At 33.2% G+C, this 17,237-nt stretch overlaps 1 protein-coding gene across 1 annotated transcript; it reads left to right on the top strand.

The window, feature by feature from the left end:
• On the top strand, nucleotides 1-16,826 carry LOC132543132 (GTP-binding protein Rit1-like). Its single transcript, XM_060206594.1, has 5 exons — nucleotides 1-225; nucleotides 2,531-2,587; nucleotides 10,167-10,240; nucleotides 11,281-11,472; nucleotides 11,930-16,826. Exons 1-5 carry the CDS (start codon nucleotides 132-134, stop codon nucleotides 12,176-12,178), a joined length of 666 nt encoding a protein of 221 aa, XP_060062577.1. The 5' UTR covers nucleotides 1-131; the 3' UTR covers nucleotides 12,179-16,826.
• The last annotated feature ends 411 nt before the right edge of the window (nucleotides 16,827-17,237 follow it).

Here is a 17,237-nt window from a genome sequence, read left to right as displayed (position 1 = left end):
ACCTTGTCATATAAGTTGTGGCTAAAATCGGTGACGGTTTATTTACAATTGTTTGTCACACCTGAGAGGAAGAGTTTACATTTAAATATCGAGAACGATCTCGTGTCTGGAAATGACAGATTTGATTTGAAATGACGACATCGGAATCGAGTTCAGTTTCCAAAGCAAATGGAGTTCGAGACTACAAAGTTGTCATCTTGGGTGATGGTGGAGTCGGAAAAAGTGGTAAGTGTCAAAAAGTAACTGTGTATCCTTTGATGTTTGTATCAACATTTTAGCGTCTGTGAGTCATAGAATATTCCCAAACCACGGCAATTCTTGTTTCTTTTCTAAACAATAAGTCGATAAAATGATACGTTGATCATGTTTGTTGTTTACTTTGGGTAGGCGAGAAAACTGATGATGGTTGTGACGTATGTAGCCCCAGGTGCATCGCTTGATGTCCGAAATAGATCATAACATGATCATAAACCTATCAGCTCATCAGTGTATGCATTGTCTCTAGTCTTAAGCAAATCAATATATCAGGAACATGGTCCAATTTATACATGTGTTATCTGAAAGTTATAAGACCCAAATATTTTGCCCCAGTTATTATGCGATCTATGATAAGTTTAAGCTCAAGTGTTAGATTGGTCTAGTAATTAAACACAATGTTTGTACGTCTGTAAATTAACTGGGACTATTATCTTTGTTTAAGAATAAGATCTTTGAGCTGTTGTCCCATGATAGTCAATACTTCTTCTCAAAGATTTAAACAACTTGGAACACTTTTATTTACATAACAAAAATAATGATAAAAAAGAGAGCATGAATAACCCTCTAGCATGTTATTTAAGATGTATTGCAAACTTTCAGATTTTGTAATTATGTAAACCTGAAGTGACACATGGCCAAGAATTAGCTGATTAAGTCATGGGTCAACAATATGAATTGAATTGTGTCTGTAGCATAACCAAACTTTATTCCCTTACTTACACGTTTTGCTTCAAGTGTGTTTGCTTCAGGTGTCCATTTGATGCACACAATGTGGACACCAAACTTAAACAGAATTATGATAATTTATTTGGGACATACTTTTTACCATCATTAGCTGGCTATATCTCCAGCATTAACCAAATTTGTTATATTTTTTACTTACATAATGTAACTTTAAAAACAAAAAAGCACAGGTTATTGTCAGCATGTCCATTAACAAATACTTATGTATACATGTTTTCTCCTTGTCATTCTATGAGTCACTCAGTATTATACAAGAAATAAAATGAAAAAAAAACAGTGTGCATGGCAATGGACAGATATATAATTGCACCAGTTATTGTCTCATTTTTTATACTGTTTATCAAACGACTGTTCTTGATTTACAAAAATGTTTAAAAAGAATGTTGATATAGAGTATCTGCTTAGTAAGTTGACTGTTGAATGCTTTGTTTCTGTGCTGTACATAAGCAGTGATTAATTTCTGTTCCATGGAACAGAAATCAATCTTACAGACTTAAATATAACACATTTGAACAAATGAGGGAAAGAATTTAAAAACCCACTCATTTTGGTATTAGCAACAGATAGCTTTCAATTTGCATAAATTTGAATAAGAGTTTGGGAAGGTAGGATATAATGAATTTAATAAAACAATATTTTATCCCAATTTATCACTTGTTGTGTATCGATTGCTTTGGAATGACTCCCTTGATACTCAACTGAATGTATTAATCTGTGATTTTTTGTTGAAACAGAAGTTAAGTTGTAATCTATAGAGCTTTTAATTACAAATATTATCAAATAAGGTCTCTGTCAATCAGCTAACAGAGCATGGAGTAAAGGTTTTCCTGGGTTGGTCATGTTTTAGTGGGCAAAAAGTCTGTCTCTCTGGCATCAGCATGAAGTGTGTGAAAAAAAACCAAATTTTCAGATAAATAATTACGAACTAATCACCAGTTCATCTTGTTTTCATGGAAATCTTGTCACCATCTGGTCACACTTTTTTACAGTGAAGTTTACATTGGACTAAGGGACAGTTAAGTCATGTGGATTCATTTCTGTTTTGTACTCTTTGTATTTTTTTCTGATTAAGCTGACAGTGTAGTTATGAAATCATCACATGATAATTTCTTACTGGTCATAATAAAAATATTCATTTTCTGTATATACCCACCAATCTAGAGAAAAAGTTTCACCTTTGTTTTGGTTTACTTGTATTATTCAAACATGTTTTGACATGGAAAGTTTTGGGGTTATTTTATTGAGGAATTTTAGAATTGCTCTGATAACATGGGACCCCGATATGCAGAAACAATTTAATTATCGAAAGATTGACTTGAAAATGGTTGTTTAATTTAACAAAATAACATATGTCAATATCTTTGTACCTAGGTAAAATATTTCTTTAAGTATATTTCCAAATATAAACATATATGTAGATTAAAAAAAATGTTTATCAAGATTGTGTGTGAAAGCAGCCTTGAGCATTACTGCTAGGTATTTAATAGAAGTTATTTTGTATATAAATTCTTGTCATTTTTCTTCACAGCTCTGGTGATCCAATTTGTGTGTCACAGATTTTTGGAATACCATGATCCCACTATAGGTAAGTCAGATTCTCTGTCCACTCTCTGGGATACACACATCTAAATGCAGATAAGCCAAATATACTGTCCACTGTGAAGGATACACAATGATACACACTATCCAAACATAGGTAAGTCACACTGACCATTGTGTGAGATTTGAACCATCAAACCACATCAAATCATACTGACCACTGTGTAGGATACACGTTGTCCTAACAAAGGTAAATCATACTTACCACTATGTAGGATACACACTGTCCTTACACAGGTAAATTATACTGACCACTGTGTAGGATACACGCTGTCCTAACAAAGGTAAATCATACTTACCACTATGTAGGATACACACTGTCCTTACACAGGTAAATCATACTGACCACTGTGTAGGATACACGCTGTCCTAACATAGGTAAATCATACTTACCACTGTGTAGGATACACACTGTCCTAACACAGGTAAATCATACTGACCACTGTGTAGGATACACACTGTCCTAACAAGGTAAGTCGTACTGACCATAGTATAGGATACACAACGTCCTTACAAAGGTAAATCATACTGACCACTGTGTAGGATACACACTGTCCTAACATAAGTAAATCGTACTGACCACTGTATAGGATTCACACTGTCCTTACATCGGTAAATCATACTGACCACTGTATAGGATACACACTGTCCTTACATAGGTAAATCATACTGACCACTGTGTAGGATACACACTGTCCAAACATAAGTAAATCGTACTGACCACTGTATAGGATACACACTGTCCTTACATAGGTAAATCATACTGACCACTGTGTAGGATACACACTGTCCTTACATAGGTAAATCATACTGACCACTGTATAGGATACACACTGTCCTTACATAGGTAAATCATACTGACCAGTGTATAGGATACACACTGTCCTTACATAGGTAAATCATACTGACCACTGTATAGGATACACACTGTCCTAACAAGGTAAATCGTACTGACCACTGTATAGGATACACACTGTCCTTACATAGGTAAATTTTTATGCTATGATGTGTAAATTTCTCAACACCCATTAACATTATAAAGATAATGTCAACTTTTTTATGATATATGACTTGAATGCAATGCTTGCTCTATGTCTGTTGTTTAATATCACCCAAATGCTTAATTTTCCTATGAAAGGTTGAAATTTCTATTTTTCATAAGAAGTTACTTTTTTCAAAAGCATCAATTCTTGTTTTAGAAGTCTAGATAATATGAATGTAGTCCCATGTATGAAATGCCCTCTTTCTGATAAGTGTTTTATCATAGAATTTGAAAGTGCAGGTCAGGTTACTAACTTTGGCTACTGGGAATTACCCTAAAGTGAAGGGGTAGAGTGTCTGGCAAGAGATAGAAGGGTTACTAGTTAGAGCTCAAACGTTTTTCATTACTCGTTCAAATTCTGGTTATATTTGGTGTCCTTGACCACTCCAAGAGTAGAGTGAAAGAGAATGCAATGCATACTGAGATATTGAACCATGGTTGTGGTCATCTTCAGTTGTGAAAATTATGAAGGAGAAAGTAGTGCAGAAGGGGATAGATAAAGTCACCTTGTTAACCACGGTGAGTGGGAATTTCTCATGAGTCTAACAGTAGAGTGTCCAGCTAGAGGTCACTAGTTCGACCCCCAATAGAGGAAGAACATGTCTTTTTCATTTAAAATACTTCTTCCTGTAACAATTTGCTAGATGTTACAGGATTTGCAAAATGTGCCTTAAATCAAAGTGTTAGGAATAAAAGCAGTAGGTTCTCATACACACCAACACTGGTTGTTAAGTGGATGTGTTCATACTACCTATTCCCTACTGTGATCAAAAGCTGTTTGTTGACTATATATACTGGTATACTGTTCAAATACATGTTATGGAGCAATTCATAGCTTTCTTGTCAATATTTAATTTATATTTATACAGCATTTAAAATACCCAGTGTGACGTTAACTTGTATGTATATACAGATGTTATTAAGGCTTAATCAATGTTTAGTGCCAAAGCAGGTCTCCGTGTCTAGTCCTGTATACATGTAGAAGAATTGAACCTGTGGTATTACAGCTAAATGTTTTCACAGTTCACCGAATTTCAATGGATGTGAAATTGCAGGTGTAAATGTTAAGTGTTGTGTATAAAATTGAAATTGTTTATTTGTCTGGGAGTTTTGAGTTTTTCATCAAACATTCTGTGAGAATGTATTTGGTGTATAGACTCTGTAAGTGTTTAGTTTTACAACATTGTTATTGTTGGTTTAGGTCCCATGTTTCCCATGATACCGATCAAAGTGATTATCTCACTCTCTCTATAAAGTAAATTAGAAATTACATTCATGTAGGTAAATCAAGATTTTAATTTACAAATAAATTTAGACCTGACTACAGGAAACCGGTTGTCATTGATTTTGCGACTGGTGCCACAGGCCAAGGAGACAAGTGATCTGTAACCTATCCATATTGCCCAGAATCTTGTGAGGAACTGTAGGTCTTTCATCTGTCCATCTTGACCAGTGCTTCCATTGGGATTTACAGTCTCTTATCTGTCTATCATGACCTGTACCTCCACACTTTAGGTATATGATGTGCCCATCTGACCATAACAATCTGTCCATCTTTACCAGTACCTTTGTAGGGACTCAAGAATTCTTTGTCCATCTTGACCAGTGCCTCTGGAGAGATTAGGTCTCTCGTGGAGGGACTTGGTCTCTGTCCAGTTTTTCTATTTTGATAAGTACCTTTGGAGGGACAAGGTCTCTCCTCTGTGTGTTTTCCTATCTAGACCAGTACCTTCGGAGGGACTAGGTCTCTCCTCTGTTTTCCTATCTTGACCAGTACCTTTGGAGGGACTTGGTCTCTCTTCTGTCTGTTTTCCTATCTTGACCAGTACCTTTGGAGGGACGAGGTCTCCCCTTTGTCTGTTTTCCTATCTTGACCAGTACCTTTAGAGGGACTAGAGATGTATGTCTCTACAGTAGTGTAATCTGTCAGTAGGCTCCAGACTTGTAAATATCTGTGTTCTGTCCATCAGAAAGCCCTTACACTGGTACTACTGGTCGGTTCTTGGTCAGCTGTTCCCAAACTGTTACTAACTATATTCAATAGAACCGGTGATAACTCTTTTCCTTCTGTCCCCTTTTTGTACTTCAAATTTCCCAGTATAATATCCATGTGTCATGTTTCCTTGATCAAGTCAGATGTTGCTGGGATATTTACTGCTGATACTTAAATATCTCAATGATTAAAATTTGATTACATGTACAGCTACAAAAAACATATACAGAAGCACTCTGATCTTAACAGTTATGTTTATTGGTATTACTACAGATGTGAATAGTTTCAAGGTAAAACTTGATATAAGGATAAGATAAATATCCTGCTTTTTCATTCACACAACATCCCTGTGACCTTTGTCCATTGAATTTTATAAGCTATAGATGTAAAAATAAGTGTAGCGGAAAGCATTGTCATTCTGTTTGGTGTTGAAGGATCACTGTTGTCCAGCAGAGATAATAATGAGCTTCCTGATGCGGTTTTATATATACACCCACATATAATGTTATTGTTGTGAAACCCTGTCTCATCGGATCCCATATTATTCAAGTAATAAGTTCGAAGAAGACTTCTATTGTAGAATAATTTTCATAAATTAAAAGTATACTACGCTATCATCCAACACCTCAAAAACAAAACAAAGTGACAAAGTCTCATGGTGACCTATCCTAATACCCTTCATCTGGCATTGTGCATCGTGCATCCGTAAACAATTTAACACTTCGACTTCTCAAAAATCCCTGATCCAATTTCAATGAATTTTTTCAGAAACCTTCCCTGGCCTAAGATGAACCAAAATAGTGAATTATACAGTCCTCAACCCCCAGGGACCTGAGGGTCGGGGCCAAAAGGTGTCAAATTGACTCAGATTTCAAAAATCTTCTTCTGAAGACCCACATATGGTAGAATCAAATACCCTTCATGAATGGAAGCATCTTATGGTGCTTTACCAAAATTGTGAATTTCATTCCCCCAGGGTCTTACATTTCCTGGTGGGAAGGGGGGTAAAGTTTACTATAGTTTATATAGGAAAACTGGATTTTTGAGTATAATTTGTTTAATTTTCTTCTCAAGACCCAAATATGGTAGAATCAATACTCTTCATAAATGGAAGCATCATAAGGTGTTTTATTTACCAAAATGAGTCTCATATTTCTTCCTGGGGAGGAATTTTTTTTTTGACTTCACTGTTATTTTCATAGAAAAATTGTATTTTTGAGCATAACATTGGTTATATAACATTATAAGAATTATCAGTATAGGATGAGTTTTGATAAAATGCATGAATTGACACTGTCTGTATTCAGTGTCATAATTTCTGTTTCATGACACTTGATAACAATTTTTTTAACCTTTATATTCAGTATTGCTTATCGGTGACCGTCAAGACCACTAGGCCTCTTGTTTTTTTAATATATATATATATACTGTATACATTTTTTTTCCCTAATATACATATATCTAAATTTTCTTGTTTTTTTTTTTCTTTTTCAAATTTCATATTTAAAAAAAATACCAGGTAGTTGGATTAGCTAATGAGAAATAGTGTTTCACAGTGTTGTACAACACATACCATTATAGTATGTGTTCTTTGCAACAAAGGCATTTTAATTATTCACATTTTATTTGATAAAGGTAAGGGAAAAAAACAGTTCCTGATTTTCTTCATGTAGTGTTTTTATTAAAAAAGCCAAACATGATGATAAATTGTATCATTCTGATTTTGTTAAGAGGATGGAGGCAGAAGGCAATGTAAGATACACATACACCTTATGACAATAGGACTTGGCCATGGGTACTTGTAAAATCGGACCTTTATAAACTGAAGTACATGTATGTATGTTAGTAAAAATATACCTTATGGTCTATCTCAGCAATTGACATGCTTTAAACTTGAGACACTTAAAACTTGTCACTTTTCTCATGGTTAATGCTCAAGCCTATGTGATGAGGTCACTCACTGAATTTGTAGACACCACAGTTTTCTGTATAAAAACTTTAAATACAAGATAAGAAAATTGTCTCATGTTTCAAAAGTTAGAGGTTTTTCATGACATGCCACCTGGAGGGAAAAGAAACAAAGATTTTACATAGGTCACAGAGTAAAAAGTCAATTATTCAGACAATAGAAGCAGAAAAAACCACCGGTTTGACGATTAGTCATTACATATTTACTCTGAAAATTTACCTGAATGTCATTGATGTGTCAAATGCCCTTTAACATTTCTTCCTTTTCGTTTTATCTGTTTACTCTGACATTGAATATTTGTGGTCGGAAGGTTGTTGATATTTAGACATCTTTTGTGACTTTCTGAAAAAATTCTGTTGTTGATTTTAATCTTATCTCAAACGTATTTGACAGATGAGAAATGTGATGTTACCCTGTTGTTTCTTGTATCAGATACTTAATATTTAGACAGAAGCCATATGTGTCAACTCTCCATATTTTTCGAGAGTCCTCATTTTCATTTAATTTGTTAAACTTTGCTTTTGTAGAATTCCTTAAACTTGCTTCCATTCAGAAAACAAATTTTTATTATTCTCAGAGAGATAAGGCATTATACTAATTTCTTCCTCGGTTTGAATATGTTATGTTGACAAGTGTCTTGTAGCATTTCTGCTGTAGCTTTAGACACCATGAAAAATTTTGTGTGTTTTAGTTTCCTGAGCTATACATTTCTGTTTCATTTCTTGGAAGGTTTTAAGCTATCTTACATGATTTCAGAAATAAGTTATGAATGATATAACAGGAAATGTTATTAGTGTAGAAACGCTTTGGTGCAGCATGAATTTTATTATCAAACATGTATAAAGTTATCTGTGAGCAGTGCACACACAGTAACAGTGTTTAGAGGTTTCTAACTTGGCCTGATAAGAATTATAATTTTTTATTCAACATTTTTCCATCAAAAACCATGTTCCAAACATCTATCAAAGAAATGTATCTTTTTCAAATTACAAAGAATGTACATACATGAATTTTCAACAAATTACTTTAGAATAAACATGTTTGAATTTCATCAAATTTCATAAGGAGAATTTTGAGTGGGTTGGTGTCAGTGTAATATGTTATGATGATATACAACGTAAATCAGAGAGGAGGCAAAATAAAGGAAACTGACTCGTGTGAACTTGTTTTGCTATTTAAATCAAATCAGTCATGGAATCAAGGTCATGTTTTGTACGTGGGTTTTGATACTGTAGGTAGTGTAGGCGGAAACTAGACCTGTCAAACTTTTCTGATATCTTATTCACTGCTATATACTGTACACAAATTAGAAATAATATAAAACATTATGCATTCAATGTTCTCATGTTTTGTGTTATTTTTTGTTATGTCTGGCAACAGACCCGTATCTGGTAATGTGCTCATCCTTATCTGTTTCTGTTCTTTTTTCTATAAGTTTACCTATATTTATTTCCATTAAGCAGTAACACAAACAGATAATCTTGTAATATTATAATTGAAGTCCATCCATATCTATTTCTTGTCTGCAGTAATACAAACATGTTTTTTCATTATTCTGTTTATTCATTATCAGTTTACCTATATCTATTCTGGCACTGTATAGGAAGCAATAAATATGCTAATACATGTAAATGCATTTCCTTTGCCCTGCAATATTTCATCCCAATATGATTATTTCACTTTAAAACATTTTTTTGGAAAAAGAATGATGAATTCATTTGTTTTCTTGTTTGATGTGTACTATTTAGTCATAAAAAAAGAAAGCAACTGAGAATTCTTGTGAATAAAAAGTACTGAAAAAAATAAGTAAATTATTTGCAATTTTAAAAATATATAGTATCAGTTACTTTGAGTTCCACAGGCAGTAAGTCCTTGTTATGTACTGGTAGAAAAGCATAAACAGGTGTGTTGGGAGACAAAATTTTGTACCTGTCTGACCTTCTCAGCAGAGTCCAGTTACATCTCCCACCCCGGTAACATGAGATGTATGAGAAGTTTTCAGTATTAGTCATTTTCATAGTAGTATTTAGATTTCAGGCCTTTTATCTGTGGTTTTCAATGTAAGTTACAGTGTTAGTTTCAAACATATTTTATTTCATGTATATAATAAGCATGTGCAGATGTGTAATGTAGCATATAAATATCAGTGGGCAATTTTATTACAAGCTATCACTACTTTATGTCTCTTGATTGTATATATTTCATCTCATATTTTTTTCGATAAATTTAAATCAAATAAGCAAAATTTGTTTCCTAAAAAAGAAATAATGTTTTAATTTTTAGAAAAGCAACAGTTTGAAATTTGAAATTAGTTCTTACCAAATGTCAGTTTTTGGTTGTTTTTCTGTTTTGTTTGGAATTACGAGTCAATTTGTCCTATCAAAACATGATCCATTTATTTCTGTTTATGTTTGTTCATGTCCCAGGTAACTGGATTCACAGACCACAGTGTATGAAAGTTTCTCATACTTTTAAACTGTTTCTGATCTTATTTAGTCAAATAAATGTAAAATTTGGTTAGCAATGCATTTGTACTCTGAGCTCTGTTTCTATTGTAACAGAGGATGCATACCAGCAACAGGCAAGGATTGATGGAGAACCAGCCAAGCTTGACATCCTGGACACAGCCGGTCAGGTGAGACATCCTTATATAAATACTTAAATATGTACAGTTACAGTTGTAATTGACTCTGTAACCAGTAACATTTGTAGTTATCATTATACACTGATAAATAGTCTCACTCACTTGCAGAGAAATCTTATGTTATAAAGGACTCCTACGTACATCTTAACACACTCAGCCTAAATTTCAGCTGTTTAAAAATATCTCCATGAAACAAAAACCAATTGAAATATGGTCCTTATGCAAATATTTATCAAATTAGTAATGTTTCCTTTCACGAAATCTCAATAAGATAAGCATTAATATATTTAGCAAATGATGTATAAACATATGTGAAATTTTACAAAATTTCTTGTTTTGTCACTGGAGTATCAGAAAGACAGAAAGGATTGTCTGTTCAATGATGGTAATTGTTCGTTAGCAAACTAAATGTTCTTGTTATTTTTGTGTGTGTAAGCTTTGGAATCAATAAAAACAAAACCATATTTTTATGAAGGAAAACAGTAGAAAGATCAGGATTGAACTTTTGTATTGTCTAGGTTAGCAGGGGATAATCACCAGTCTTGTAAAATTTATTCGAGTTCAATTGCAGTTATTCCCCCATAACCTCACCAATATATGAAGTTGATTGTAACTGATCAGTGAAGTTTGAAATCCTATCAAATGTGAAATCCTTTAAAATATACATACAGTTAGCAAGGTAAACTGTGCCTTAAAATAATCATGGCTCAGTGATAAACTTAGCAAACAAGCAATTATTTTTTAAAATGTCCATTACCTGACTTTGAGACAGAGGTAATGTATTGCTCCCCAAGAGATAATGTGTTGCTCCCAAAGAGGTAATGTGTTGCTCCCCAAGAGGTGCTGCATTTAGACATTTAATTTAAAATGTTAACTTTTAATGTCACATTCCAAATATTATCACATTTTCTTTAGACAAATGACACAGGATATTGAGCACTTTTTACTGTTCATATGAACATTGCAATACAAACATGTTATATGGAATGATTTTAAACATATTTATGAAATCATTTCTGTCTATCCAACAGCCGGAGTTCAATGCTATGAGGGAGCAATATATGAGAAAAGGTGAGGGTTTCATCATCTGTTACTCAATCACTGACCGTCGTAGCTTTGACGAGGTCCTCACCTACAAAAAGCTCATCAACCGGGTACGATGTAGAGAGGATATCCCCATAGTAATAGCTGGCAACAAATGTGACTTGGAGGAAAAGAGAAAGGTAAATAACACAGTAAAGTTATGATAGTAATTCAGTAATAAGCTCTTTGTCTAGATTGGTACCTAATTATTTATGAAAGCACAATATTAAAATAACATGTGTGTTAACCTTTATCTGTGACTTGGACATATAACATGGCAGGTCCCCAATAGTCTATTCAACAGATGAAGACACTAGGTGTGTGGTTTAACAAGCCCTATCTGTGACAGTTGTGGTTTTTCAGCAACCTGAGAAACAAATAAGTCTTTTGTCATCGTGGTTGTGTTCATGGGCAAGAAACCAATTTGCTCTGAATGGCATGCAAGGGGCCTTCAGTGAAGTAGCCACCAGCTACTATATGGAGACCCTGCCTCAAAAGTACTCTTACTGTTAATTGTGATGAAGCAAAGAACAAACAAACAAATGTAACATAATTGATAAGGCCTGCCAAATGATAGATATGTGTTTATATTTACAGGTGTCTGTTGAAGAGGGTTTAGCTTTGGCCAGACAGCTAGAATGTCCATTCTTTGAGACGTCAGCAGTTTTAAGGAAATGTGTGGATGATGTGTTTCACAAACTTGTGCAGGAGATCCGACGAAAAGAACTTGATGCTTGGGAACTTGAAAACAAATCAACGCATAAACCAAAAGGTTTTCGTCGTCTGGGCTCGGTATTTGGTCGTCTTAATGTGTTCAAAAAGGGGTCACGGTCACCTAACACCTGAGGATTCATTTATCCAGGATTGTCTCCGTCCTCCCTCCTCAGCAGAAATGTTGGCCGTTCACACACATGAAGCCTAGAACAGCAATGCAAACAGATTGGGCTCCATAATGCTTTACTATTTTGTTTGGTATATTTGTGTGTGCGTCATTTGAGTACAGTAAGTGTGCTAGTGAGATATGTGTGAAATCCTAGTCAGACTCCAAAAAGACTGAAGCTTTGACAAACATCAAATTAAAGAAAATTCATTTTTGGAAAACACTCCAAAGAATGCTTCAAAAGTTAACATATAAAAGAATATTCATATGTGATTTGTTTCTTTGCACTGATAATGTTATCTTGTATTAAACTTAAGGAACGTTCCGAGGTTGAGAATGTTTGTAAAACTGAAACTTTTGAATTGAACCCAGAGTTATTTAGGTATCACAAGCTGATATTAAGGTGTGTTAATTATGTTGGTGTCTGTAGTAGGTTTTACTTTTACAGCAATTTTGATTTTTTACACTAAGAAGACATTATTTAGACCTTAAATATGGAAAAAAGTAAAGATGAATATGAAGAAATATAATCAAAGTATTTTGAATAGACAGCAGGGTAGTAAGGACACCATATCATTTTGTTGTGATTGTTTTATATGTAGCGGAAATATAGTCAGAATCATTGTAGAAAAGGTTTCTATATGAAATAGACAACTACAACAAAGTTTTGTTTCCAATGTGATCGTTTCTTGTTGCTGATGTCATAGTCTTAAAGTATGTATGATATAAACGTATCCAAGTTGATTGTTAATGGTCGAACAAAAAGCATTGGTGTGTAATTTTGTGTCCTTACTTGTTTGTTTAAACTATTTGGTCACTTTACCTTATAAATGTACAAAACAGTCTTAACTACATACAGAAATATTTTTTTCTGATTTGTGTTTTCTTATAAAACTCTACAGTTGAATTAGGCAAAAGCAACCTAAAGAAGTTACTTCCATTCATAAATTTGTAATTCTTGATTTTTTTTTTTTTTTTGTGTATTTAAAATTTCGCAATAAGTGTTACTTCCTCTGTGGACATGTCCCAAATTTCATACATTGAATGCCAAATTTTAGTAGCTTGCTTGACTGAAGGGCAAGTGGTACGACTTTCGTCTGTTTGACTTCCCACTATATTCCATTGATCATCCTCAGAATCAACAAAGGGCTGGGATTATTGTAGCATGTTGGGATAAAGAGTTACAGCATTTGTCAAGATAAATTATCTTGACCCTTGTTTCAAGGATACAGAGGTCAAGTATGATAAAATCTCCAAACACATACTTTCTCCTGAATAGGCAAGAAAGTCATAAATATAATATAGTATTTATGCTTAAGTAAGCCCCTGGTGTAAAATGATGGTATTCAAGTTTCGGTAGGACTTTTTTCGTAAACTTTGCTTACCCAGATACTTTTTTTGTAAAATTGATTATTTTACAAACATTAACAAGGGTGCATATTTGTGAGCACGGGCTAACTTGCTGATAAAAATAGCATTTCACCAGTAACAAACTGAAAAGAAAGGTATTCAGTTTCAGATGGACATGAAAGATGCCAGATCAAATTTTGCCTTTTGTTCATTCTCCCTTTCCCTTTTCTCAAAGTTCTGAAATGTTTAATACACCTACTGATAAGTACATGTAACCGATTCTGATACATCTAGTGATTTAGCATTCAGATCTCTTTGGGTTATGACATATGTGATGCTTCAGTAGCCTTTAAAACTAAACACCTTCATTGATATTAATGTGAAGGGTTACATTCATTCATTTTAAGATTTTAATTGAACAGGCATTTTCTCAATACTCTCTGTAAGCTTAATTGATAAATTCCAATATGGCAGTTCAGCTGTTCAGATAATTTGGTAAAACCAGTAATATTTTCTGGAAAAATGTAAGAATTGAGTGACTGGAGTTAAATTGCTGGTGAACAATATTCTGTTCAATATTTTTTTATTTTTTTCATCATTCCTTCACACTTTTTGAAAAATTTTGTTGATGTTTGGATTTTTATTTGGTGTGTTTCATACTTGTGAAAATGTTTGTGATGTAGAGTTATGTTCACATTAACGATGCCAAAGTATGTTTGTCATTGTGTTTGTTTTACACACCAAGTAAACCAAAAGAAATATAATGTCCATTCTTACAGACCTTCTCAAGCTTAGACGCCCATTAGAACACAATCTCAGCATGAGAAGGGCACAAACTTGATTTGTTAAGTGGTGGGTAGGTTATTGTAAAGTGCTTCAGTATTCACAACAGTGCTAGTCCATCCATTTCTTATGAGTCTTTGAAAGACTTTTAGCACATCATTTGCTTTTAAAGATATATTTTTTAATGTCTAGAGAAATAGCTTTATAGTTTTACATGTTTTATAATTAGCTTTAGCTTTAATCATGCACTGTCAGAAATGTGGAGATGTTGGAATGCTGACCTTGTGAAACCATAGACTACAAAGTCCATGGTGAAACGTATCTAATGGTGGAAAAGTTTCTACATAGCTTTCTTTTGTTTACTTAATGTTATTATGGGAATCAGTTTTTAATTACTGGTGTTGCATGAAGATTTGAATCTGGTTTGATCTTTTGTCAGATTAAGTTTTTATTATGGATATTGTGAATTACAATTTATTCCAAAATAATTCCAAATTGGTAGAAACTGAGGTTACACAAACTCATGGATGTTGTTTATGGTATTTATTTCTCTCTCATTTAGCTTAAGTGAGTTTAAAGCTTGTGTTTTTTGTAACTTCTGAAAAATAAACTGACAAAATTGAATTTAATACTATGAACAGCAAGCATGACTTTGTGTGACCAGCTTCTACCACAAGAAAAAAAATTCTACACTAAGAATCTATTGACTTTGTTTACTAGCTTTGGTTGCAGTGCAATAGAATGACCAGAAGTAAAACGCCGATAATTTATTTCCAAAAATCACAAATCCAGAACTTTTTAATTCATTACAGCTTATAACAAGAAATTAACAAATTAGTATTTTTAAGTCCATCTGTTATACAGTAAATGTATAAAAATTAGATGATGAAAAGAACAGTATAAACTTGTTTTATTCTGAGCTTGAATTTCTGTGAGGGCATGAAGTGCAATTTCGAACAAAATTCATCCTGTCAGCCAATAGGAACATGTAAAATTGTGAAACCACACGTTGTATAACATATATGTTTATTTAATTCACAAAAGTTAGAATTATTATTTGATGCCTTGATAGTTGAATAACATCAACCTATTGTGGTAGAAATAAATATCAACACCATATCTTTTTTCTTAATAAAAAAAAATTTAAAAACTTAAGTTTAATTATTGCTTTATAACAGGCATATTATAAGGATATAAAGAGAATAAGTATATTTTTAGCATGATTACAAAGATTCCATTTTGTCATCTTCATAGACTGATTGAAGGGAGATAACTTCAGCTATTTCATTACATATCTTAACTGTTACATTGTTTTCTGAGATGTAAGGAGTTTATCTGGTACCTATAGCTATATCACAAACTTGTTAGTTCTAAAACACCTAAATACAGAATGATAAGAATTGAGGCATTACCTTTATCCAACATACTCTCTGTGCAGAAGAACTGTTGATTAGCTTTCGACCTACATGTGGATTTCTTGGGCATATTTAAGTTATTTTTGAGAATTTGCCTTAATGGCTTTCAAGCTATTTTCTTTATGGATTGTTTTTTGTTAATGAGATATTTTGTTTGTTTGTTTTTAACATCAAAAGGCTGGTTTGTGGTAAAACTCTTTGTTGAATTTGAGATGGAGATATTTTTCATGGATGAAACTAAACTAAGTTTTAATAATCAAATTTTTGAACATTTAAGTTGTACATATTTGCAATACTGCTTTTAAGTGTTAAAAATACATGCTTTGTATATTCAGTGTGGAAATGTGCATTCATTCAGATATTTAAAAACATGTTTGAAAAGAAGCAGCATCATGTACACAGGTTTATATTGGCTACATGTGTATATATAGGTACACAATATTTATTTTTTGTGTGTTAACTCTACTGGAACTATCGCAACATTTATTTGTATTTAACATTAGCCATTTTCAAATTCAACAGGTTACACTTCTCATAGAAATATTTTCTTTGCAACCTTAGAATATGTCCTAACATGTCGCCCTTATAAAAAGTCAAAATTTAAATTTCTTTTATTAGAGATATGCTGGATCCTTCAATCAATTTGTAGACTTAGCATCCCAAATATAACTGTACAGCCTTTATGTCTGTTGGGACTTATTCCTAGGGTGAAGAAATGTTATTGATGTTAAGAATGAATCTAGTTGATTTGAAGATGTACATCTTTTCCCTGCAAGTAGCTTCGGGTGAGCTTGCAATTTGAGATTGTTCAAGCTTACTCGGGAGAGCATTTCATGTGGTGGGGATAGAGCACTTTCAGAAAACTTTTAGGTTCCTGTGCTTCAGTGCTTTGATGTTTTGTTTTGCCGTTGAAGTTGTTAACTGGTGTTGTGCCAGGATGATTAGAATTTGGATTCTGAAGTATATTATTATTTTCTGTTTTCTGTGCAATAATCCATTTCTATCATTCATTTATTTATAGACTACATTTAAGTTATTATGAAATAAAAATAGAAAATCTTTTAAATTCTTCATGTTTTTTTATACAAGACTGGTACATTGCTTTGATACTTGAATTGCAGAAGTTTGGACATTTTGGCAGTCGGTTCAGACTTTTATGTTCACCTTTTATCATCATATGTTCACATAAAGTTTAGCTTTTATGTAGATGGGATATAACAACTAGCATTAACAAAAAAATCTACCACCTAACAAACATTCCAACATGACACGATTTATTCTGGTCAGACTAAAGTATGGTGATGTTAATGTTTTGTTTACCTAACATATTCATAGTTTAAAACCTAGATAATTGGTCCCAGATTTTGTAGACCTGGAGATTAAAATATATCATTATGAGGATAATGATTCCCTCTCATCACTGGCATATCTACACATCTACAAGGAATTCTTTCTGAAGGGGCCCAGAGAGCAAGTT

Source organism: Ylistrum balloti, unplaced genomic scaffold, assembly GCF_031769215.1.
Source record: "Ylistrum balloti isolate Yb309-2 unplaced genomic scaffold, AGI_CSIRO_Ybal_v1 Utg369740, whole genome shotgun sequence".
NCBI lineage: Eukaryota > Metazoa > Mollusca > Bivalvia > Pectinida > Pectinidae > Ylistrum > Ylistrum balloti.
This window is presented reverse-complemented; position numbering and strand designations above follow the sequence as displayed.

Coding starts and splice junctions, on each gene's coding strand:
- LOC132543132 (XM_060206594.1), top strand. CDS start 132: ATGACGACATCGGAATCGAGTTCAGTTTCCAAAGCAAATGGAGTTCGA. Junction 226..2,530: donor TGGTGGAGTCGGAAAAAGTG/GTAAGTGTCAAA, acceptor TTTTCTTCACAG/CTCTGGTGATCCAATTTGTG. Junction 2,588..10,166: donor ATACCATGATCCCACTATAG/GTAAGTCAGATT, acceptor CTATTGTAACAG/AGGATGCATACCAGCAACAG.